The sequence below is a fragment of the Rattus norvegicus genome, chromosome 19 (assembly GCF_021556685.1).
Source record: "Rattus norvegicus strain SHRSP/BbbUtx chromosome 19, alternate assembly SHRSP_T2T, whole genome shotgun sequence".
Classification (NCBI taxonomy): Eukaryota; Metazoa; Chordata; class Mammalia; order Rodentia; family Muridae; genus Rattus; species Rattus norvegicus.
In genome coordinates, this window is record NC_141552.1 from 69,638,617 (window position 1) to 69,662,500 (window position 23,884).

Consider the following 23,884-nt stretch of genomic DNA (forward strand, 5'->3'; position numbering starts at 1 on the left):
TCAGCCTTCCAAGCCCTGGTGTCTCCCAGGGGCTTTTACAGTTGGAGTGGGGCAAGAATAAGTGCTGGGTGCCCAGGTGAAGGTAATAAGTCTGTTACCATCACTACAACCAGGCCAACATGACCTCTACTCTGAACTCTGGATGGAGTAAACATTTAATACACAGAGGGGAAGACGCCATTTGAACATAGGCACCAACCAGGCAGGAGTGTCCGACTCCCGCACACCACAGTAGACTCTGGTTCACCTGTTATTGCATTTAGGGGTCACAGCCTATGCCCCACATCGTGACTGGCCACCCATCCTCAACGAGCCAATAGGAATGGCAAACAGAAAACGGTTCGTTCAGCGGGGCCACATTGAGAAGACGACAGAGATCCAGCAGGCCCAAGTCTGTCTTTGGAGTTCTGAAGTGAGATCAAGGTCTAAATAGAGGACCAAGGATATTCACACCTAAGCAGTGTCAATCAAGGTTGGCCCCACCCATCATCAAATCTCAGCCCTGGAGGTGGTCTGACAAGTTGCTGGACCCGTGTGAAGTGTGTTTCTGAGAGGCATGTTCCCTTTCTGGCTGGCACCTTTTCCTTCTTCAGCACGATATTCCCAGGGAAATCCTCATGTCCCTGGGCCCATTGCTTCCAGAGTCTCTTCAGAATATCTTCATTTCTGCCAGTTTAGTTATAAGCCTGCTGTTCCTATGAAGTTCAAGCTCCAACTTCTTCCAGAGGAGCCGAGTCTGGGATGAAGAGGCTGGTGTGTTAGGAGATTGCAGCCCAATTCAGCCCTTGCCAGCTCAGGAGACTACAGTGAATTCGCTGAGGTGGAAGTAGCTAAAAAGGCAGCAAAACACAGTGAAAACCCAGCAGCTCCCATCACGTGGGATCTGCTGAGTGAGAGTGGGCCTAGGGTCTCTCTGTGGGACAGAGACAGGCTTTGCAGAAGCAGATGGGGACGCTCTCCCAAGCCACCTGTTTCATATCAGAACTAACAGCTGTCACTACGGCTTGTCGCCAGCCTCTGTAGGAGAGAAAACCTGTCTTGCAGGAGAGACTCTGAGGGTCTTTCTAATTTTGAAGAGCCCCTGTGCCTGACCTCACTGGTTCAGATGGGCTATCACAGGCAAGGCTCCTCAGAAAGTGTCTATCCCAGATGCTGGCATTGGTCCCCAGAATGAGCAAAGTGACACCAGGCATAGAGAGACTGGTTCTATACTACAGTGCAGCTCCTCCTGGTCAGGCTCTGAAGCTCTGCCTGCCAGAAATTATGTGCAGGTTCAATCGGTTCATGGGAAAAGAAGTCAAGAGCAATCACCCTACAGGAATGAGCATTGTTGAAAGCTAGCTCGCGCCTTGCAACTGTGGGAGCCTACGATTTGGCTTTGACGTAGGGGAGCACTGTGGGGGATCAAATGTCATGTCAGAGAGGCATGTGAAATGATAGGCTTCCTGTTAAAATCTGGAGGGAGGCGGGACTCAAATGAAAGAATAAGAGAGATCCAGATGCAGTATGATGGGCAGCCTGAATCGGGGAGAGGGCAAGTATACACGCTAGCTGGAGGGTCTGTGGTCTAACACTGCAGGTGGAGGCCTTCAGACACCACACTAGTGCCCGTGTTTACACAAACGGAAGTTATGAGCAGCTTTGTAGTTGATGCGTCAGTCTTCTCTCCTGGTAGGGAAGGTCATTCCACCTAGATCTAGAAAGATGACCTGAAGTCCATGCCATCGATGGTGCTCAAGTGCAGGGCACCCCCTGGTCCTCTCAGACTCTCCTGCTGTCTGGTTGAGTCTCTCGCCATCCATCCCAACAGCCTTAGAGCTCAGTCTAGAACAATCTTGGGTTTTGTCAGAATGGACTTCTCGTGGGCTGCAAATGCCCTGAGCTTGTGTCTTCATTTCTTGGAGTGTTCACTTGCTCATGTTTCAGTGGACTAACAGACTATAAACAAAATGTATTGGGAACTTGAACAGACCTGCTTTAAAGAAAACATAGAGAAATTCAGTAGGTCCATGAAAGGGTTTCCATTTGTGATAGCTTCTCCCCTCCATCTTTTTTTCCATTTCCACCTTGCACATGTGTGTGTGTGTTTGCGTGTGTGTTTGCGTATTTGTGTGTGCATATGTGTGTGTTTGCATGTGTGTTTGTGTGTGTGCATGTGTGTGTTTGTGTATGTATGTTTGCATGTGTGTGTGTGCATGGGTATGCATGTATGTGTGTGCATGTTTGCATTGTCTCATGTATGTGGGTGCACCAGTATGTTCATGCATGTGGAGGCCCTTGGTTGATATCAATAATAATAATCATGGATGGCTCTTTTCCCTTGTTAACTGAGGCAGGGTCTTTTAATCAAGTCCAGGGCTTGTCTAGATGGCTAGTCTTGCTAGCTAGCTCTCTCTGGGGATCCCCCGTCCCCACAGGTGGGCAACCATGTTCACCTGACATTTCTTCCACATGGGCACTGAGGATTGGAACATGTGCTTTAACCACTGAGTTACCTCCCTGGCCACAGTTGTTCTTGACTGACAACTTGATAGGATGTGGGATCATCTAAGAGGAATGCCTCTGGACAGACTTGCAGGGTCCTAGAAAGAGTAACTGAAGAGAGGCCCCCTGCAGGTGTGTGAGGTGAAAAGCAAGGCTGCTCTTGCCTGTCAGCCTTTGCCCTGTGAGAGCATCTGTCCAGTTGCTGTGGCCACCCTTCCTCCTTTGCTGGCATGGGAACCCAGTCATTCCATCTTCCAGCATGAACTGAAGACCAATGGCTCTCCAGGAACCCACTGGGTCTCCAGTACCAGATCGGAGTTTTGAGGCATTCAGCCTTGTGTGTTGAGCGATACCAGTATCTTATCCTTCAGTGTAAGACAGCCATTGTTGAACTCCTAGCCTATATCATGCAAGCCAATCTACTAAATCCCTTTGTATATATCCTCGTCCTAGCTCTCAGTTCTGCTCCACTAGAGGACCTTAACTGGAGCAAGACATAACTAGTCATCACAGAGTTACAAACTCAAGAGGGGATTGGCAAGATGGCTCAGAAGTTAAGAACACTCGTTACTCTTGCAGAGGACCTGGGATCTGTTCCCAGCACTCGGCAGTTCACAACCACCCATAACTCCCATGCCAGATCCAATGCCTTCTTCTGACCTCCAAGGGCACTGCAAGCACATGGTGCACAGACATGCAGGCATATGACATACAGACATACACTCACACACATAAAATAAAATGTTTAAGTATCTTCTGTTAGGGGTAGTATTACACACTTTAATCCCAGGGGATCTCTGTGAGTTTGGGTTCAGCCTTATCTATATAGTGAGTTCCAAGCCTGCCAGGGCTACACAGGGAGACCCTGGAAAACAAAAAACAAATACAAAAATAAAACAACAACAACAACAATAAAAATACAAACCAAAGATCTACAAGATCTTATACCATCAAAATAGCTATTGAAAGAAAGCACAAGACAATAAACATTGGTGCTATTTCACACCATTGGTGGAAATACAAATTAATGCAGCCACTATGGAAAACAGTAAGGAGGTTTCTCAAAAACATAAAAATAGAAACCACTCTATGATCCAGCAACCCCACTCCTGGTTGTAGCTATTGAGTTGAAATTCATATGTTGAAGATGCAGCTGCATTCCTGTGTTCCTGCAGCGCTCTTCTCAAAGAGTCAGAAACAGAAGTGGCTTCTGTCCTTGAAGGGCATTGTGCTCAGTGAAATAAGCTAACCCCAAAAGGACACATATTTCACAATCCTAATTATATAGAGAAACTAAAATGGACAAATACATGTAAACTATAGAGTGGTAGTTTGCAGGAGCTGGCAGTTATAGGAGCTAAGAACAGGAGGAGAAAAGTTAGCCAAAAGGTACAAGGCCTTGAGTCCATCCAATGCACAGTACAGTATAGTCAGCGGTACTGTTTTGTTAAGAAGTTACATCCTCTTATGTTGTATGTGTAGTGTATCTACAGGAGAGTATATATATATATATATATATATATATATATATATATATACACACACATATGTATTATGTATAGGTAGGAACCCACACTCTTCCTACTATTCCAACATGTAAGTTTTCCCCTACCCGGACCATGCCACTACCTCCTCAGAGCCCCAAAATGTTAGCTGCTTAAACAGAGAAGACAGGTCTGTGGCAGTCAAACAAACACCCCTCTGAGAAGAATTACACATTGGAAAGCAAACGTTTTCATGAAAGTTATTTGAGGGCACCAAAGAAAAAGTCCAGCCGGGACTTGAACACCAAGACCCTGGAGTGGAGGGAAGCACAGAGCGGGTCTCACATCTGCCGCTGCTCTTTCCTCTTGCAGAGCTTCCCTGTTCACAGAGTGGATCTGCTGAGCCAAACAGAACGCATTAGCCAAGACCATGTGACATACATTGAGAACAGAAGACAAATCCAGAAACTTATTGATGTCCGCATGGCCGTGGGTCAAGACCCATTAAAGATCCCAGCAGGAAAGAGCCCACCTGAACCCAGCTTCTTCTTGAAGTTACCCCACAGGCAGGGACCACCTGATGCCTGAGTCACGGAGAGCTGGGGTCAGACGTAGAAACCAAGCAGAAAGTCTCCGCCAAGTCTTTATTTTGGTAGTTTCACGCTCCTGGGAAAAAAAAAACTGGACTTCAGACCCATCCAGCAGGAGCGATATTGGTAAGAAACTGTTGCTTTTGGTAGCAACTGTTTGCTGATAAAGCTGTGAGCTAAGAGTAAAAATTATTAGAGAGCAAGAGACGCACATGAGCTAGTTGAAGTGGTACCTTCATGGCCAAAATAATAAACAAATTATCAGTCAATTTGAAATCTAAGGAAGTAGCACCAGTTACATACAGCTGTGTGATTTTCATAATTAGTTTTTCACCAATTTTTTTAAAAAATGTAAATCTTGAAAGAAACACTGGACCCGATGATGGAATAATGAGTCAAGATAAAATAGGACTTAGAGCCAGACTTGTATTTGATTTGGAGCTGTTCCCTGAAGACTACGGAGTGACTTTAACTAATTTACTCACGTGAGCACACACAAACATGAAGACTTTCAACAGAGAACTGACACCTTTGGAAAGTGATAAATACTAGAAATGAAAAGGCACGATGACACAGATTAAAGGTCTGTAGGAGGGCTTACAGCAGGTTAGACACAGCAAAAATAAGAATTCATAAGCTGGAAAGTCACTAGAAGTGTTCAGGCTGAGCCATAGATGAGGGTGGAAATGCTAAAGAGACGCAGACATACACAGAGGGAACCCGTGATCACCAGAATCCCAGGAGTAACGAAGAGAGAGAATATGCTGGCCCAAAGCTGATAAAAGACATCAGACTGTGGGGTCATAGATCCCCACTGTTGGGTAAAGAGCACTGGGGACCATTGTAGCACATATGGCAGAGCAAAGAACATACAAAATGCTAAAGATAAGCCAACCAAAATACTACATAGTCATTGAAAGGGGAAAAAGGGAGAATTTGTAACAGACTTTTCAACGGAGAGATTGGAAACTAAAAGAAGATACAATGTTAAAATTTGAAGGGCAGAAAGCATATGTGAGCCTGGATTTCTATGTGAATTTCCAGTGGAGTTGACCTTAAGTAAAGAAGACAGGATGGAAAGATGGCTCAATGATCAAGAGCACTTCTGCTCTTCCAGGGCAAGAGTAGAGTTCCCAGCACCCCTGTCTGGTGGCTCCAGCTCCAGAGGATGCAACACCCTCTTTTGGCCTCCACAGGCACCTGTATTTTCATAAACACACAAACTAAATAAATAAATAAATAAATAAATAAATAAATAAATCAAAGTAAACATTTGAATAAGAAGACAAAACAGTGATGCTTTCATGAAGATTGGTCCACACTAGGAGGGATGCTTAAAGAGACTCTTCTGGAAGAAAGAATGGTCCCAGATGGAGGGCCAATATCTCAGGAATGTATGACTAAATGTAGATATAGGCACTGGTACCTTAAACAGCAGTGATGATGTGTCTCAAGTTTAAGAATGTGTAGAATAAAAATCTGTACTGTGAATGGACCAAATTTTACTAAGGAAGCACTAGATGAAGTAGGGGTGCTGTGAGGTGCTTAATTACCCAAGTGATAAAATCATCATATAAGATATTCTACAGCCATACAGCGGACCACAGCTCAGCTTTAACAAGGAAGGCTATTCCAGCACTGCCTGTTGCTTGGCTGGACCTTGAAGATATACGTGAAAAAACCCGTTCCATTTCTATACGGGCCTAAGGTCGTTGAATTCAGAAGCAGGTGTAGCACAGCAGCCTCTTGGCAAGGAGAGAGAGCAAGAACATTCTTGTTTCCTGGATTCAGAGTTCAGGGCAGCAAATGAAAATTTTCTAGGAGTTAGTTGTACAACGATATGAACACACTTAACGCTACTAAGCTATATCATGCAGAAATGAGTTAGGGAGTAAAATTCACATTGTATTTTACCAAAATAAAAAATTTTAAGAAGGGAGGGGAGAGAGGTGGAGAGTCCATCTGGATACAAATTTTACTACATATGAGAACTCATAGAAAAATTAAATATCCTACAGTTGTATACATGTTTACTAACTCTGACTCATATTTCATTTCTTGGAAGAAGTTTCCAACGATCTTATTCTTCAGACTCTCAAAAGTTAAGCAGAATGGCTGTTTAGGTCCTGGGACTGATGAGTGCCAGGTGTTGCCTGATAGGTTATTTCTCCATCAGTGAAATGGGCCAATTCAAACCAGATTAGGTTACACTAAAGGCAGGTTTATTGAGAAGCTGTTTGCTGGCCCCAAGGATTGAGGCCGGGAGGGTTACCATAGAGGAGAGGAGGGCAGAGAGGAGAAAAAGAGAGAAAGGGCTCAGAGAGAGAAGGAGGGGGAGGGGAGGAGAAGAGGGGTGAAGAGGGAAAGGAGAGAGTGTGAAATGTCTGCATTAAGTGTGGAGGAGCCTCTGGGGGGAAGGGCAACAGCATCGGGCTGGAAAGTTCAAGGTTTGGAGTAGGCTATGCCAGGTAGGGACTGAGGGATCCTGGGAAGAGCTGGAGGGCCAGGTCCGCTTTGATAGGTAAAATATGCACCTCAGTCCCTTTTCCCAGGTCTGAAGCCAAACAGTGTCATTCACTTGTGATGTTAACAGAGACACACAGTGCTGTTGTTAGGAACCAGTCACGTTCCCTTGTGAATCAATCACGTCCCTCTCAGGCCTGCTGTGGTGCCTGGAATTTTTGCAGGAGGTGATGGAACCCTCAATCCGTTTGTCTCAAAGTAATTTACTCTTCCTGAGCTTGCAGATGGTAGACTAGATCAGGCTCCGGTGGTGGCCCAAGTGAGAAAGTGGCATGGACCCAGACCATGCCGTGGGCATACATTGTTTAGGAACAATAATCGTCAGGACTTGGTGATAACTTTGATGCGAAGAAAGGAGAAGCTAAGAGCGAATCCCGTGATCCGTGCTACTACCATGTAGAGTGAGGCTCGCAAGAGGAAGTGTTTGGACTCTCCAGAAAGCTAGAGGTGTTGGGGTGTCCAAACCAGCTGGATTCTGGCCCCCACAGAGTAGGTAAAACTGTTCGCTGTTTATTCAGAGAGTAAACTGAGGCTCTAGAGAGAAGCCGGGAGAAATACCTCCAGGTGGAGCGACATAGGAGGCCATGCAGATGGAGCACTACCCCCAAAGGGGTAAAGGTTTACATGAAGCTGGAACCGGAATTGTAGCGGGGAGACTTGGGGAGCGAGCTGAGTTGGAAGCCACGAGGGCACCTTGGGAGGAACAGTGATATCAGAGGCTTGCAAGTGCCCCGTTGGAATCAGTAACTATGGAGGTTAGGAGTGGATGCTCTCAGGGTCTGGTGAGCTGAGGGGCACGTGCCCGGTTAGGGCTGCCCGAGAATGACAGGCTAGGTAGGATACATGAGTGGAGAGGGGAGAGCAAGCGAAGGTTGACGCCTCCTTTTCCGTGGGTATCTCCAGGTGGAGAGGCGTGGATGCACTGAGGTGGGGAAGCTGAGAAGAAGAGGATGATGGGAAATCACTGAAGGGCAGCGCAGGCTGTGGGGATCCACAGCCATATCTCTTACATCTGAAAAGCTCCTTCATTCTCGCTGGGTCACAGCATCGGATCAGGCTCTCCCTCTCTTCCTCCCTCCCTCCCCGCTCCCCTCCCCCACCTCAACCATACTCCTCAGACCCCCCCTCCTCTCTCTCTCTCTCCCTCCATTCCTTCCTTTCTCCCTCCCTCCCTTATGTTTTTAAATAGTTTATTTTACATACTGTAGAAACCAAAAGAGTAGTGAAGGCGGTGCTTAAGTAAACAGTACTCCTGTCCCAGGGCTGCTAACTTCAGTCTCACCTCTCCCTACTTCGGAGGCCTTGTAGAGACTCTCCCTGGGTGCGTGGTTAAATTAGTTCAATGAAGTTCTTCTTTGAGACTGTCTTAAGTACACCGGCTTCTGTGCCACCGTGCCCTGCTTCCCCTAATTTCATCTTTAAAATAATGATATCCCAAGATGGGGTTAAAGGTGCTTTTATTATCTTGAGCATGCTGAGGTTGTCTGCTGACCACTTACTTCCCTTCACAAACAACCCCTCATTTCTCCTGCAGAAATGTTTGTCTTCTAAAAAAAAAAAATCTAATTTGTCTTGATATTTTTCCGACAGCGTCTCAGAAACAGATGGTTATTTCCCCTGATCTCCATTAGCAAGACTTCCCTGGGCTCTGCCCTTGCAGCAGAGCCTCCCCAGGCACAAACAACCATTCTTCTGTCTGCATTGCTGCCCCTGCCTGCTGCTGCTGCTACCCCTGCCTGCTGCTGCTGCTGCCCCTGCCTGCTGTTGCTGCTGCTGCCCCTGCCTGATGCTGCTGCTCTTGCATGATGCTGCTCCTGCCCCTGCCTGCTGCTGCTGCTGCCCTGCCTGATGCTGCCCCTGCCTGATGCTGCCCCTGCCTGATGCTGCTGCTGCTGCTGCTGCTACTGCTGCCCCTGACTGCTGCCCCTGTCTGATGTTGATGCTGCCCCAGCCTGATGCTGCTGCTGCCTCTGCCTGATGCTGCTGCTGTTGCCCTTGTCTATGGCTGCTGCTGCCCCTGTCTGATGCTGCCCCTGCTGCTATTGCCCCTGTCTGATGCTGATACTGCTGCCCCTGCCTGATGCTTCCCCTGTCTGATGCTGATGCTGCCCCTGCTTGATGCTGCCCCTGCCTGATGCTGCCTGCCCCTGTCCGTTGCTGCTGCCTGCCCCTGCCTGCTGCTGCTTTTGCTGTACCTGCTGCTGCACCTGCTACTACACCTTCTACTGCACCTGCTGCTGCACCTGCCTACCCCTGCTGCTGCCCCTACTGCTGCACCTGCTGCTGCAATGTTTCCTCAGTGTTGAAGGCATCTGTGGCTGTCTAGCTTCTGGTTTTGTTGTTGAGATACCCAGTCCTGTTATGGTTTCCTGTCCCGTGATGGTGATGTATTTTGTTCCTTTCGTTAGTTTTCTTGGGGTGGGTTCTCACCTTGTAGCCCACACAGGCTTCAGACTTACAGCCCTCAAGTTCTATCACACAGGGGTGCCCTGTCTCTGCCCCTCAAGTTCTATCACACAGGGGTGCCCCTGTCTCTGCCCCTCAAGTGCTACCACACAGGGGTTCCCCTGTCTCTGCCCCTCAAGTGCTATCACACAGGGGTGCCCTGTCTCTACCCCTCAAGTTCTATCACACAGGGGTGCCCTGCCATGTCAGGCTTCCCCTTGGAGGCTTAAAAATCCGACCTTTATGCCTTTATCTCAGAAATGCTTGCCGTGTGTAATTCTCCATTATCACATATACATACACACACATACATACACACACATATACACACATACATACACACGCATACATACACACACATATACACACATACATACATAGACACACACATACATAGACACACATACATACACATACACCCCCAGTGCCTGGGGGAGCGGGGCGGGGAGGGAGCACTGTGTTGTGGAGCTCCGTCTCCTCCAGTTCTCGGGGGCTCTCACCCCACTTCCTTGTTATTTCCTCTACTTCGTTTCACCGTTTATTCTTCTAGCTGCATCTCCATCTTGACCGGGCTTCCCGCTGTATCTCCCTATTTTACTTTATGGAGGATCATTTATATCCCAACTCTACTGATTTCTAAAGTGTGTTTATCTTATGTGTAGTTTCCAGGATTACTTTGTTCTCCACAGCCCCTTTTTCATGTGTCATAAATACAATTTATTTCCTTATCAGGTCTCACCTAACCGGGTGAGCCATTCATGGTTCCCTTAAGGATCTCCGTCTTTTGCGGCACCTCTTTCAGTCACACCAAATCTACGCCAGGCATGATTTCCATGGTATCTTCATGTTCTGCTCATGGGCTGCCTGCTATGTTGTCGTATGTAGACTTGCCCTGCTTCCCTCCCAGTTCTACAGTGGATCTGGGACTACTCCTGAAAATTAAATATGAAATAACTAATTTTAAATTTTTGATAGGGGAGTTGGAACTCGAGATAGTTGCCCATAAAATAAAACCAAGATAAGGAGGAAAAGGAAAGAAGACAAAACAGATCAAGAAGCCCAAACTATAACCTCAATGTTAAATTAAAAGGAGCCCCAGAAAATGGAAGGAGAAATATGCAGGAAAAAAATTACAAAAGAAACAAAGTGTCTTCTTAATTTAAAATAAATGTTTGTTTAATTTAAGGAGTTTACTTCAGGGGCTGGTGGGAGAGTGGGCTGGAGAGACGGGGCAATGGTTAGAAGCTCTTGCTGCTCTTGCACAGGACCAGAGTTCAGCTCCCACCACCCATATCAGGTGATTCCAACTCCAGAGGATCCAGTGCCCTTTTCTGACCTTTGTGTGCATCCACAAGCACATAGACACACACATACACACATATACATACACACACATACATACACATACACACACACATACACACATATACATACACACACATACATACACACACATATACACACATACATACACACGCATACATACACACACATATACACACATACATACACACGCATACATACACACACATATACACACATACATAGACACACACATACATAGACACACATACATACACATACACTCATACATACATACACACACACACACACACACACTTCTTGTATTGCTTATATGTCATTGGTTCATGAAACATTGAACTGAATTCAGTAGTTGATGTACCCAGAACAGCTGGCACAGTCAGAGCCATAAACAAACACACCTTGATGTTGGTTATCCTCTTGACTTGGGTGGTAGGATCTGAAGGGACCTAGGTACACTGGAGAGCCATCCTCCAGCCTGTCTCTGGTCCAGAGCATCAACAAGAGGAAAGGATGAAGGATGTTCTACACAACTATGTGGATGGCTGGCCATCAGGAGAGCACTCGGTGTAAACCAAGAGGAGTCCGTGACCGAAGTGAATCTCTGCCCCCACTCACAGCTCTTCTGGGTCTCCTTGCTGTCAGGGGCATACACAGGCAAGCCATCTGGCATGGATTACTGTTCAGTCCTTGGTCTTAAACCAGCACAAGACTCACTAGCCCAACAGAGGCTAGTCAACTCGGTCTCATTAGAACCAAGGTCTGCCAAGCTGAACTGCCCCTTTGTGGACATGAATCCTGAGTCCATGATGAGTCTGCCAGGCCCAGGGATCCAGAACCCTTGTACTTCTACTTCCTGTCAGAGACCCATTCAGCTCCACCTTCCAGCAGTCAGTCTGTCCATACCTTCCCTTCCTCCACTTTTCCACCACTGTCAGGATTTGGAGAAGTCAAAGAGATTTGCAGAGAGGATATAAGCTGTCCAGCTAGTTTTGGATGGCCATGACACAGCACAAATCATGCTTTATCACACACACACACACACACACACACACACACACACACACACACACACACACACCAGTCTTGACCGGTGGATCATGGACCTCTTCTAGCACCCTGTCTTAGTTACTTTCACATGTTTTGGGTTGACCACGATCTCTGATAAGCACAGCTCAGTTCTCTGATGCAGAAGGTTTCAATACATCATGGTGGAGCAGGCATGACAGAACCTGAGATTAAGGAGATTCACACCTTGATTGATCAGGAAGCCAGGAGCTGGGTATGACTTTCAAGGCCCACCCTTATGATCTGCTCACACCAGCCAGTCCCACCTCCTCAAGATTTCTCAGCCTCCAAATATCACCACCGGCTAAGGAATGGAAAGTGGGGGGCCAGCGAGGGACCTTTGGGACTTGCCATATCACATGGCGATCCCTTAGGAAGTACAGTAAATGAGTCGGTATTCATACCAGGACAAAAGCTGTGACTGTGTCGGCGTAGTAGTTATGGAAGTGTGTAACAGCCAGCATGACAGGCATGAAGGACGTTGTCATCCTTCCTGCGGAGGCCCGTAGGGGCTTGGGCGTCACCACAGAGGGTGAAGGTGGAACAAACGCTATCCCAACATCTCACAGCAGACACCAGCCTTGAAGGAAGAGAGAGCTAGAATGACAGTAACGCCATCGATCTGTTCATAGCCTATTTGGGAACCGGAACATTCAACTGGCTTGTTGAGAAGCCACGGGGACTTCTAGGCTCAGCACAGGTGGCAAAACTCTGCCCTGTTCTTCAAACCGGAAACGCTATTCTACCTGTCCCTACCTCGCAGGACCTCAGGTCCCTCTCTAATAATTTTTTTCTGTTTCTTCCATGACTGCTTCATAGTTAACTACTAAACAACACAACCTGCATTTTAGATAGCTCAGTAGGAAAATAAATAACAAAAGGGAATTCAAAGCGCTACCAAATCCCCTTGGGCTCCCAGTTTTAATTTTCTTCCATTGCTGGATTTTAATAGTATGTGACTCCAGGTGGACTACTCCCCAACTCCAGAGTACTTGGTATTTGGCTAGTGATGTCTTTTTTTGAGCTCTATAAGGATTAGTAAGGCCTGGATCTACTTCTAAGTCACTGGCCAGCTGCCTTCCTCTCTGGCTGGCTGCCATGGAGCTGTACCACATCTGTGAGCCTGGACCTCTGGGGACAGCACTTGACCAGTCCTGGTCTTCCTCACCAGGGTGTTCATTGCCACACATCCATGGCTTAGCACTCCACTCCACAGGCTCTCTCCGTGTTTATCATCCCCCAGGCCTCCCCTGCCCTGCTTCTTTCACTGAAAGGCAGGCTTTTCTTTTCCTAAACGTTTTTTAAAATAGCAGTGAACTCTCCTCGAGGAATCTGTCTGAAGGGTTTCTTCTGAAGTGTGTTCTGACTGGCACCGTCTTGTAAGATCCCGATCTCCTGGATGCGCTGGCTGCTTCTGTTCTGGGTAGGCTTAGCGAAGGGGAGACGCGAATGTTCACATGATAGTGTAAAGAAGGGAGAAGATTCACAGGTACTTCAAACTGTTTGTGTTACAGCCGGAATGTATTCGTGTGCTCAGGAAACTGCTCCTCCAGTGGCTGGAAAGATAGCTCATGGGTCATGAGCTGCATCTGCAAAGGACACAAGTTCAGTTCCCAGCATCGATATGAGGCAGCTTACAACTGCCTACAACTCAGTTTCTGGGGATCTGACAACTTTTTCTGGCCTCCGTGGGCATTTGCACAAAATCCACACAGGCATGCACACACACACAGTCAAATAAATCTTTTTTTAAGGATTTTATTTATGATATATAAGTACACTGTCGCCGTCTTCAGACACACCAGAAAAGGGCATCAGATCCCATTACAGATGGTTGTGAGCCACCATGTGGTTGCTGGGATTTGAACTCAGGACCCCTGGAAGAGCAGTCAGTGCTCTAACCACTGAGCCATCTCTCCAGCCCCAAATAAGTCTTTTTATGGCACAAATTTCTACCTAACCACAAAGGCAAACTCTCCAATCTTATTCACCACCTTCCCCATCAAAGAGGACAAATAAAAATGGTCTGGCCCACAGAGCGCCACTCCAGCCTCTACACACTGTGACTTGATAGTCTCATCCGCCATGCTCGCCATTCAAAAGCCACACAGTCAAGCTGCAAAATGGATCTCAATGGTTAAGTGAGTTTACAACTCTGTGTTGAGCCTGCAACCCACGGGTCATGGTGTCAGATGCCCCTGGCAGTGACTGTCTTCTTTTGCTTGAGAGTTACGGAAGCCCTCAGTCAGCTCCTGTGGACTTGAGTCTCCAGGCCAGAGAATCCTGCCGCACCTGCCATGAAAGCCATCGGCTCCAAGCTTGGAGTAAGCAAAAGGGACAATGGCCTGTGACGTCATGCCACAGTGTGAGGTGGCTCACAGTCACCTCTCACTCCAGCTCCAGGGGACCTAGCATACCCTTGGCCTCCGCAGGCACACGGGCACACATACACATCAATAAGTAATCAAAATAGTAGCGAGTAAGAGACCTGGTCCTTTCTTACGTTTTCTTCTCTGACTTTTGTTTGTTTGGCTTTGTTTTTTTATTTTTTCCTCCTTTGAGGCAGGATCTCACGTAGCCCAAATTGGCTTCAAACTCGCTATGTACTGAGGATGATTTTGGATCGCCAATCCTCCCTCCACCTCTCAAATGCTGGGATTTCAGGGTTGTGCCCACAGTGCCGGGAATGGAACCCGGGACTCATTGCATGCTGGGCAAAAACACTCCACCAGCTGAACCACATCACCTGCCCTGTGAAATTTTCTTTTGCTTATTAACTGAGTAGAGGGTAAGTCATGGTCTGTGTGAACCCATGATGACAACTTTCTCTCTTTCTCTCTCTCTCTCTCTCTCTCTCTCTCTCTTTCTCTCTTTCTCTCTTTCTCTCTTTCTCTCTCACCCCCTCCTGTTTTAGGGAATGCTGTCGGTTTTTTGGAGACAATGGCTTGACTTTGAAAGTGTTCTTTACCAAGGCAGCACCTTTTGGTGTTCTTTGGACTCTCACAAACTACCTGTACTTACATGCAATAAAGAAGATAAACGCTACAGACGTCTCCGTTCTGTTCTGCTGCAACAAGTCATTTGTTTTCTTGCTGTCGTGGATCGTTCTCAGGGACAGATTCATGGGAGTGAGGGTAAGTTCCCGATTATCTATCTTCCTCCTCTCGGTCATGCCAAGCAGAACCTGCCCTACCCATTGGCTCCATGTGCAAGCGTCAGCTGCGGATGGAGGTCCTTCTAGTTCAGCGTGCATGCAGCTCTTGCTATGCTCACCACACTAGAGAAGCATCTGTGAAAGTGCCTTTCATTCAAGACATTTCCATGAGAGTTCCCTAAAGTCCCTGCCAAGCGGGGAATCAGCCAGAGTATATGTGTATGGGAGGGGCTTGGGACTTTGCCTGAACCATGCAGCCAGAAACACTGTTGCTAAGTTAGAGCTGGGAGGTGGAACAGGACGGTAGGGGGTGGGGATTTCACTTCAAGGGCAAATTCGATGGCATTCCTTGAATAGCTGGAATTTCCCTGGAGAGTCAAAGTCAATTGAAAGCTATCGGGATTCCAAGACAGTTGTGTGGAGCCTGGTAAGTGTAGGGCTAAATCCTAGCGGGATCGTGGAGTTGTCTAACCCAAGGAGAGGAAACAGGTGCCACTGGTCAAGGACAGACGCTTGGTGGCTTCCCACCTGCTCCCTCTGGTGGTCAGGGACTGCTTCTACTGTTCCTCTCCTTGCCACAGAGTAAGAACACTGGTCACTCAAAGCACAGCTAATCATCTCCTCCTTCCTTCTCAACGCTCAGGGCCCGGTGCTGGGTAGCCTCACTTGAGTTAGTTGACAACCATCAAGAGGCAGACTCTGGGTCCCCTGCTTCTGTCCTTGTTTCCCTGTCCTGAGACTAATGACATCACCTTGAGGGTGGGCTTACGCCCACCTGCGCTATACAAACAGCACTGGGGACATGAGTCAACTGCTGGTTCATATTTTTAGCTTACAGCAGGGGGAGAGTTTGTTTTGAGGCTCAGTGGTTAATTTTGGAATAAAAACTCACGCCCCGGGCTGCCACCCAGAAAAGCCTTCAGCAAATAAATGATCTAATACGTGTCTGGAAGGACTGCAGATGCTTCACACAGACTCAACGTTAAAGATTTGGGTGTCCTGGAAACACTGACCCATAGTTGTGCCTCTCCAGGCTTTACTTAAGGGTCAAGGGTCAAAGAATCAAGAGACTCCGTAGAGTTTTGGGGCATGACACAGATGTCCCAGGCAAATTTTTTGCTATGGGAAAGAGACACTTCAAGGTCAATGGCACATCCTGGAGAGAGACAGAGTGAGAGATGTGGGTGACCATAAACCTGAACTACTCTGCCAACTTGCAGCACACGGTGTGGTAGAGATCTGTGCTTGTTTTGTTGTCTGTGGGTAGGAGACTTTTCCACGCCCTTCTACTGGGATACAGCCTGGCAATGGTAACCTCTGATTAAAGTGCTCTCTACTGACCCCTGCACACTACAGGTTTGTGTCGAGGCTTTCAGTACTCGGTGGGTGTTGTAGAGAGAAGCTATAGGCTGATGGGATGCTGTAACATGCAGACACCGTAGGCTACAGGAGCAATACCAAGCTCTGAAAGCACTTGGAATCCTTGAGACAAAACGAGAGACAGCCGGAGGCTGCTCAAGAACTTGTCAGGAACAGGCAACTACTACCTCTAGGGAATTTCCAAAGACTTAAGAGCTAACGTAGCTTCCAACCCTGAGGACTGAGTGGCCAATACCAGCTTCACAGGATTGAAGGATAGGACCAAGGCTCCTCCTTGTGGGGAGGAGGCTTGCAGGGAGGGGGCTCATGGGGGGCAGTGGGAACAGCAAACACTACTTGTGTGGTTAAAACAATTGCTTCAGTCACCTAGTTAGAGTTTATTGAAAATGGGAAGGGCCACCTGCATTCTAGGTCAGGTGGACAGATTAAAAATAAATAAGAAAACATGTCTTCTAATACCCTGGAAACCCTGGTCACTCGTGATGCCACTAGGCAGGTGCTACTGAGGTGTCTGTTTAATAAACACAGCTCAGCCTGCCCTCACCTCGACTTACAAGTCCTCCTCCTGTGGGCCGTGGGATAGAGGCTCTGACCCAGTGGTCGAACGCTCAGTCTGGGAGCCAGTGACAAGGCTGTGGGTCCATGAGCAGAACCAGTGTCTGAACCTTAGCTTGCCTAGTCTTTAAAGTGGACAGAGAAGAGAGGTCACCTTCTGGTGCCCTGGATTAAGAAGTACTGAGAACCTGTGAGTCCACAGGACAAACTTGACAGATCTGAGGAGAATTCAGTGTCACAAGAAAAATAAGCAAGGAACACTTACACACGGAAACCAGAAAACCTCCAGTGTCTCAGTGTATGGAACATAGAGCCAGTGGACCTCTTCCAAGTCACACTTAACCTCCTTGAACTCTCGGGCTAGATGAGGACCTGGGCTCTGATCTTCTGACTGAAGGACCTTTCTATTTTTTAAAAAGATTTATTTGTTTTATGCATATGAGTACACTGTAGCTGTCTTCAGACACACCAGAAGAGGGCATCAGATCTCATTACATACAGATGGTTGTGAGCCACCATGTGGGTGCTGGGAATTGAACTCAGGACCTCTGGAAGAGCAGTCAGCGCTCTTAACCACTGAGTCATCTCTCCAGCCCCCTGGCTGAAGGATTGTGAAGGTGAGATGGGAAAGCAGCCACACACTTCCTAGCCTTCCAAAGATCTGCTAATGCACAGAGAGCAGGCACCCCACAGTTAGATCCCCTGACCTCAAGACCAGCCTAGGACCCCAGGAAGTCACTGTCTCTGGTGCCTCCTGTCTGAGTGAACCCACAGGGCCTGAGTTGTGTGTCTCCACAGCTGAGGGTAGCCTCGCCAACTCTGTCTGGCCCCTTTAGCCACTCCCTGGATCTCTACACAGCCCAGTTGAGATGGAAGGTCCTAACTGTTGATTGTTAACCAGTGATGAAGAGCTTGGGAGAGGCTGGAATCTGCCTTGTAAGTCTTCAGGAAAAATAACCCAGTCTCCTTTATTACTTCAGATGTCAGCCATACAAGCTTTCAGAATCATCAGAAATATCTCTCTGTCTCTGTCTCTCTCTGTGTCTTTGTCTTTCTCTGTCTCTGTGTCTCTCTGTCTCTGTGTCTCTGTCTCTGTATCTCTCTGTGTCTCTCTCTGTCTGTCTCTGTGTCTCTGTCTCTGCCTCTGTCTCTCTCCATCTCTGTCTCTCTTTGTCTGTCTCTTTCTGTCTCTCTTTCTCTCTGTCTCTGTGTCTCCTGTCTCTGTCTCTGTATCTCTCTGTGTCTCTGTCTGTCTCTGTGTCTCTGTCTCTGCCTCTCTCTCTCTCTCTCTCTCTCTCTCCCTCTCCCTCTCCCTGTCCCTCTCCCTCTCCCTCTTCCTCCAGGGTCTCCTACATATCAGGATGCCATCAAATTCACAAGGTAGCCCAGGGTGACCCAGACAAGCCTCTATTCACACCCAAGAGCACAGCAGGCGATGGCTCACTCTGTATCTTAGCTGCTTCTCTCGTTGCTGAGACAGAGCACCCGACAAAGGCAACTTAAGGGAGGGAGGGTGGTTGGCTGTGGCTCTCGGTTTGAGGGATACAGTCCATCACCGTGGGAAAGACGTGGAGGCAGAATGGTGAGGCAGCTGGCCACACTAGATCTGTAGTCAGGAAGCAGAGAATAGAAGAGGGTGCTCAGCTCACTTTCTCCTCAGGCCATGGGGTGGCTGGTGCCACGGACTCACCCTACCTTCTCTAACCCAGTACAGAATCCCTCACAGGCAGGTCCAGTGTTTCCAGGAGGAGTCTAAATCCCCTCAAGCTGGCAATGATGATTAACCACACACCCTGGGAACCACCGTCACCCATTTAAATGTTAAACCAGATTCGCTCTCCAATAGCCTCTGTTTAGACTCTTCTGCCTCCAGCTGTGTGCCCTGGGGCAGATTCCTTAACCTCTCTGAGTCCTGCTTCTGTAAGAGGGTTGAGTGTCACTAACCTCCTGGTTTGAGCTTAAGCAAGGAAGCACCTAAGGAAACGCTCCCTGGGTGTCTGCTCCTGAAGCTCAGCTCTGGTTGCCACCACTAAGGCCAATTTTGAAGAGTCTTCCCCTGTTCCTGGTTCCCTGGGGCTCTATGAGTGCTGTGGCTGCTCTGCCTGGACTCTGCACGTGTTCTGGATGCCAGAACAGTTTCTCCTCAGAGATGGTATCCCGCAACCTGCAAGTGCTAAGCACAGCGTAGAGGAGAGACCCAGGGAAGAAACAGCTAAAGAGATGGGAGATGGGTCCACACTTCTGGGTCAGGGCATGATCTACAGCCCTTGAAGGACAGTGGTGTGGTCAGTCCCTACTGCTGCTGTATCAAGTGAGGACAACTTCTGCTGTCACCACAGTGTGATCCCTGTGGAGAAGGAAAAAACACCATCTGGGACCTGTAAGATTCCTGTAGAAGATGGGAAGAGAGCTCAGTAGTTCCCAGGTGCTGACTAGTTACTGTCCCTCAGGCCTTGTCATGACTGAGAAACCTGTCCCCAGAATATGGCAACCAATCTGTCAAGGCTCAGTGGTCAGCCCTGGCTGCAGCCTGAAGCAAAGCCACACTGCCACCCTGGCTACCCCTGCCTTAGCATTTTGGTTCTGTCAAGCTTGGATAGGTATCTGAAAGCTTCACCCCATCATCCACCTCTGCCTACTCTCCCCCGAAGTCTTGGGATGAGACACTGCTTTCTTCTATCTGGAAGAAGCCATGAATAGAACATTCTAGCTCTTAAGCACTTATACCTCCTTCCAAGTACAGTGTCTCCTTCCTCCATGATCTGACAGTGTCTCCTCCCTCCATGACCTGACTATGTCTCCTTCCTCCATGACCTGACAGTGTCTCCTCCATCCATGACCTGACAGTGTCTCCTCCCTCCATGACCTGACAATGTTTTTCTCCCTCTTGTAGATCGTGGCCGCCATCCTTGCCATCGCAGGCATTGTCATGATGACCTACGCCGATGGCTTCCACAGTCATTCAGTCATTGGCATAGCCCTGGTGGTGGGCTCTGCCTCCATGTCAGCCCTCTACAAGGTAGGCACAGTGAACCCACCTTCCCAGCAGGCTTTGGGGCAGCAGAGCTCTGGGACTCACAGCCTGCCGCTTCAGACATTCCGGATGGTGTGTAGGCTTCTAAGAAGAGCATATTTTTTCAGTATGCACCGAGAGGCAGACAGCACCAGGGCAGGGTCCAGTCAGGCAGCTGAGAAGACTGGAACTCTGGACCCATCTGTGCTTGTGCCTGATGGGACATGGAGACTGGATTATGTATATGGCTTTGTCGTATAACTCCTTAGCTGTGCGATCTAGGGGCACCGAGTACTATGAGTCCATGACGGTTCAAACACTACTTGTGAAATAAACGCACAAAAGTATCTTTGGCAAGAGCTGGGCAGAGTGGCTGATGTCTTCCATGCCATCACTCACGGAGGCAGGAGCATTGCCGCAAGCTTGTCTTGAGCCTTTGCCTCAGAAAAGAAAAACAAAAGTTTTGACAAACGTTAGAAATCATTGGAAAGTACTCCCTGAGTGCCAGTCTAGAGACAATGGACCACTGTTGCGTCGCAGGGTGACCGGCTCTTACACCAATTCAGTCGGGCTCCATGCTGTCATTACCTAGCTCCTGTCTCTCCCCCTCTTCTTTCCTCTCCCCTAGGTCCTCTCTCTCTCCTCCTTAGATAGAGAATAGAAAATGAAGATGTTTTCAGGGCTACAAAATGTCTTCACACCCCACAGTGATCACTTCCTCTAGCTAAGCTCCACCCACCCCCAGGGATCACTTCCTCTAGCTAGGCTCCCACCCCTAGGGATCACTTCCTCTAGGTAAGCTCCTCCTCCTAAAGCTTCCATGACCTTCCCAAACAGAGCCAAGAGCTGGGGACCACATGTTCAAACACACAAGCCTGCGGGGTGCATGTCACATTTAAACCACAGCACCAGTCTGGAGGGACTACCTGGGCAGTCAGAAGCTCTTCGCTCCCTTTGCCGATTGCATGCATATATGTGGGGAACACACCAGGCAAATGAACCACACGGACGGGACAGACAGCCACTTGCCTGGGCTCCTTGTTCACAAAGCAACAAATTGGATAGGGCCCACGGACATGCCTGAGTCCAGCTTCTGGCCACTTAGTCACATCGGTCCCTGGTCTCCCAGCCCTTTGAGCAACAAAGATGATTGGCAGACAAGAACATTGCAGGAGGATTAAGTCTGGTGCAGTTCACTAAGCCCTGTGTCATTTCTACAAAAGGGAGGCAAGATGGAGTGGGGACTAGCTAAGTCCCTCAATGCTGTTTCAGAGGAAACAACTTTGCAGATAAAGTCCTCTTTTGGGGAGGCAATGGCTACTTGACGTGCCGCTCACAGTTAAAGTGCTTGCCTTGCAAGCATGGGGTCTGGAGTTCAGAATGCCAGTCCTCTGTAGGTGCTAACTGGGCATGGCAACCCATCTGTGATCTCAGCACATGGAAGGCAGAGAAGGGAGACCCTCCGAGGAACCTGGCTGGTCAAACCAACCAGATAGGCAAGCTCTGGGTTCAAATAGAGACCCTGTCCCAATATATAAGGTGGAAATTAATCCAGGAAGACACCCAAGGACAATCTCTGACCCTCACATGCTCAGGTGTGCATGCACACATAATGGCACACACACACACTGACCCTCACATACTCAGGAGCTCACACACGCACGCGCGCACGTGCACACAAACACACACACACACACACACACACAGACACACACACAGAGTGCTGTTGTACTGGGTCAGGATCTATCTGGAGGCTCCAGAGAGGCTGTGCAATTGTGGCAGACAGTTCTACACATTCTAAGCATTGTGAACACAGCAACAGCCTCATGCAGCATGCAGACCCGTGACTCCTGGAGACACGGTGTGTGAGGCCAGACATAATTCAGCCTGAACTGCCGCTACACAGAATGTTGACTGTGACACTCCACCAAGCTTCATCAGGCTTCACTGACAGACGAGGACGGTCAAGCCAGTAGAGCTAAGGTGCCCGCCATGCCGGCAGCCCCCAGGTTTGTCACATCTGCATAGGTGTGTCTTCTGGGTTTGTCCTCACCTCCTACTCTCTCTGGCAGGTTCTGTTCAAGCTGCTGCTAGGCAGCGCCAAGTTCGGAGAAGCGGCCTTATTCCTGTCCATCTTGGGGGTGTTCAACATCCTCTTCATCACCTGCATCCCCATCATCCTCTACTTCACCAGAGTGGAGTACTGGAACTCCTTCGACGACATTCCGTGGGGAAACCTCTGTGGGTTTTCCATTCTCTTATTGAGTAAGTAGCATCAGTCTGTGCAGAAGCCCCAGCAGACAGCAACAGACGCAGAAGGAAAAACCCATGCTCCCTTGCTGTCCCCTAAAGTTCTCACTCTTTTTCAAAGTCTTTGTGACTTCTTTAAAAAAAAAAAAAAAAAAAAAAAAAAACAACAGGGGCTGGGGATTTAGCTCAGTGGTAGAGCGCTTGCCTAGGAAGCGCAAGGCCCTGGGTTCGATCCCTAGCTAATATTTAAGGTTTTTTTTAAAGGGAAGAGGGTTCAGGAGGTTGACCTTAGAAGGTAGGGCTTGTAAAAAAGGTGTATGCATTTCTTTGTAAGCGTATGAGTGTACACTTACACTTACGAGTTTCGCCTGCACGTGTGTGCACCATGGGATGGCTATGGAGGTCTGAAGATTTCAGATCCCCTAGGACTGGAGTGACAGATGGTTGTGAGCCACATTGTGGGTGCTGGAAACCAGACCTGTGTCCTCTGTGAGAGCAGCAAGTGCTCTTAAACCCCTAGCCATCTCTTTACCCCTTATTTTTAGTTTTGTTTACATGTACATGTGTGTGAGTGGGCCAGTATATGCAGGTGTCCACAGAGGCCAGAACAGGCCGTCTGTCAAATGCCCCGGAGCTGGAGTTACTAGCCACTGTGAGCTGTCTGATATAGGCGCTGGGAATTGAACCTGGGTCCTCTGAGAGAATAACTGGTGCTCTTAACTGCTGAGCCATCTCTCCAGTCCCACTCCTTAGATTTTTGGAGGGTTTTGCAGAACTGTGGTCATTGCTGTGGCAATTGTTGTATCAACTGTCACTGCTGCTCTGAATGCCACAATGGCAGTCTGGGGTTAGTCAATGTACCAGGTGTCCACAGGCATCGGTAACGTACCTCTGGTCAGCAAGAATGATTAATTACGGGGCTGGGGATTTAGCTCAGTGGTAGAGCGCTTACCTAGGAAGCGCAAGGCCCTGGGTTCGGTCCCCAGCTCCGAAAAAAAGAACCAAAAAAAAAAAAAAAAAGAATGATTAATTACCCTTCTCATTAGCATTTCACCGCCACCACCACTGCTAAAGGCTACTGCTGGGTGGAAAAGTGACAGAGTTGCCTCATGGGTTCATTTTAGTTTGTTTCATTTTGCTGCTGTGACAGACATGATGGCCAAAAGCACCTGAGAGGAAGAAAGGGGTTCTTCTGGCTACACTTCCAGGTCACAGTCTAACACTAAGGGGAATCAGGGCAGAAACTCACACAGGAGCTTGAAGCAGAAACCATAGAGGAGCACAGTTTGCTGGCTTTTTAGCTCAATCACTGGGTCATACTTAGCAAGCTTCTGTAGCCCAGGACCACCTGCCTAAGGATTGATGCTGCCCACAGTGGACCAGGTCCTCTTAACATCAATAAACAATCAAGACCCTCCCTGTTCCACGGTGACACGTCCACAGGTCAATCTGATCTTGGCAGTTCCTCAGTTGAGACCTGTGAATAGGCTGTCAGGTTGACAATTAAAGCTAAGGACACCTCACATCCCTATTCAGCCACTCCAGGAACACAGCCCACAGTGAAGAACAGCAGCAGCTCTTTGGTCACCCTTTTCAGACCTGTTCCCTCAGGTTC

General features: G+C 48.3%; 1 protein-coding gene across 2 annotated transcripts in view; it reads left to right on the forward strand.

The window, feature by feature from the left end:
- Slc35f3 (solute carrier family 35, member F3) overlaps positions 1 to 23,884 on the forward strand; it is a 270,090-nt gene that overhangs the window by 239,215 nt on the left and 6,991 nt on the right. For both annotated transcript variants that reach the window (NM_001431967.1, NM_001431968.1), the window contains 3 exon segments: positions 14,832 to 15,051; positions 19,900 to 20,025; positions 22,092 to 22,284. In NM_001431967.1, the coding sequence (NP_001418896.1) occupies positions 14,832 to 15,051; positions 19,900 to 20,025; positions 22,092 to 22,284 (539 nt within the window).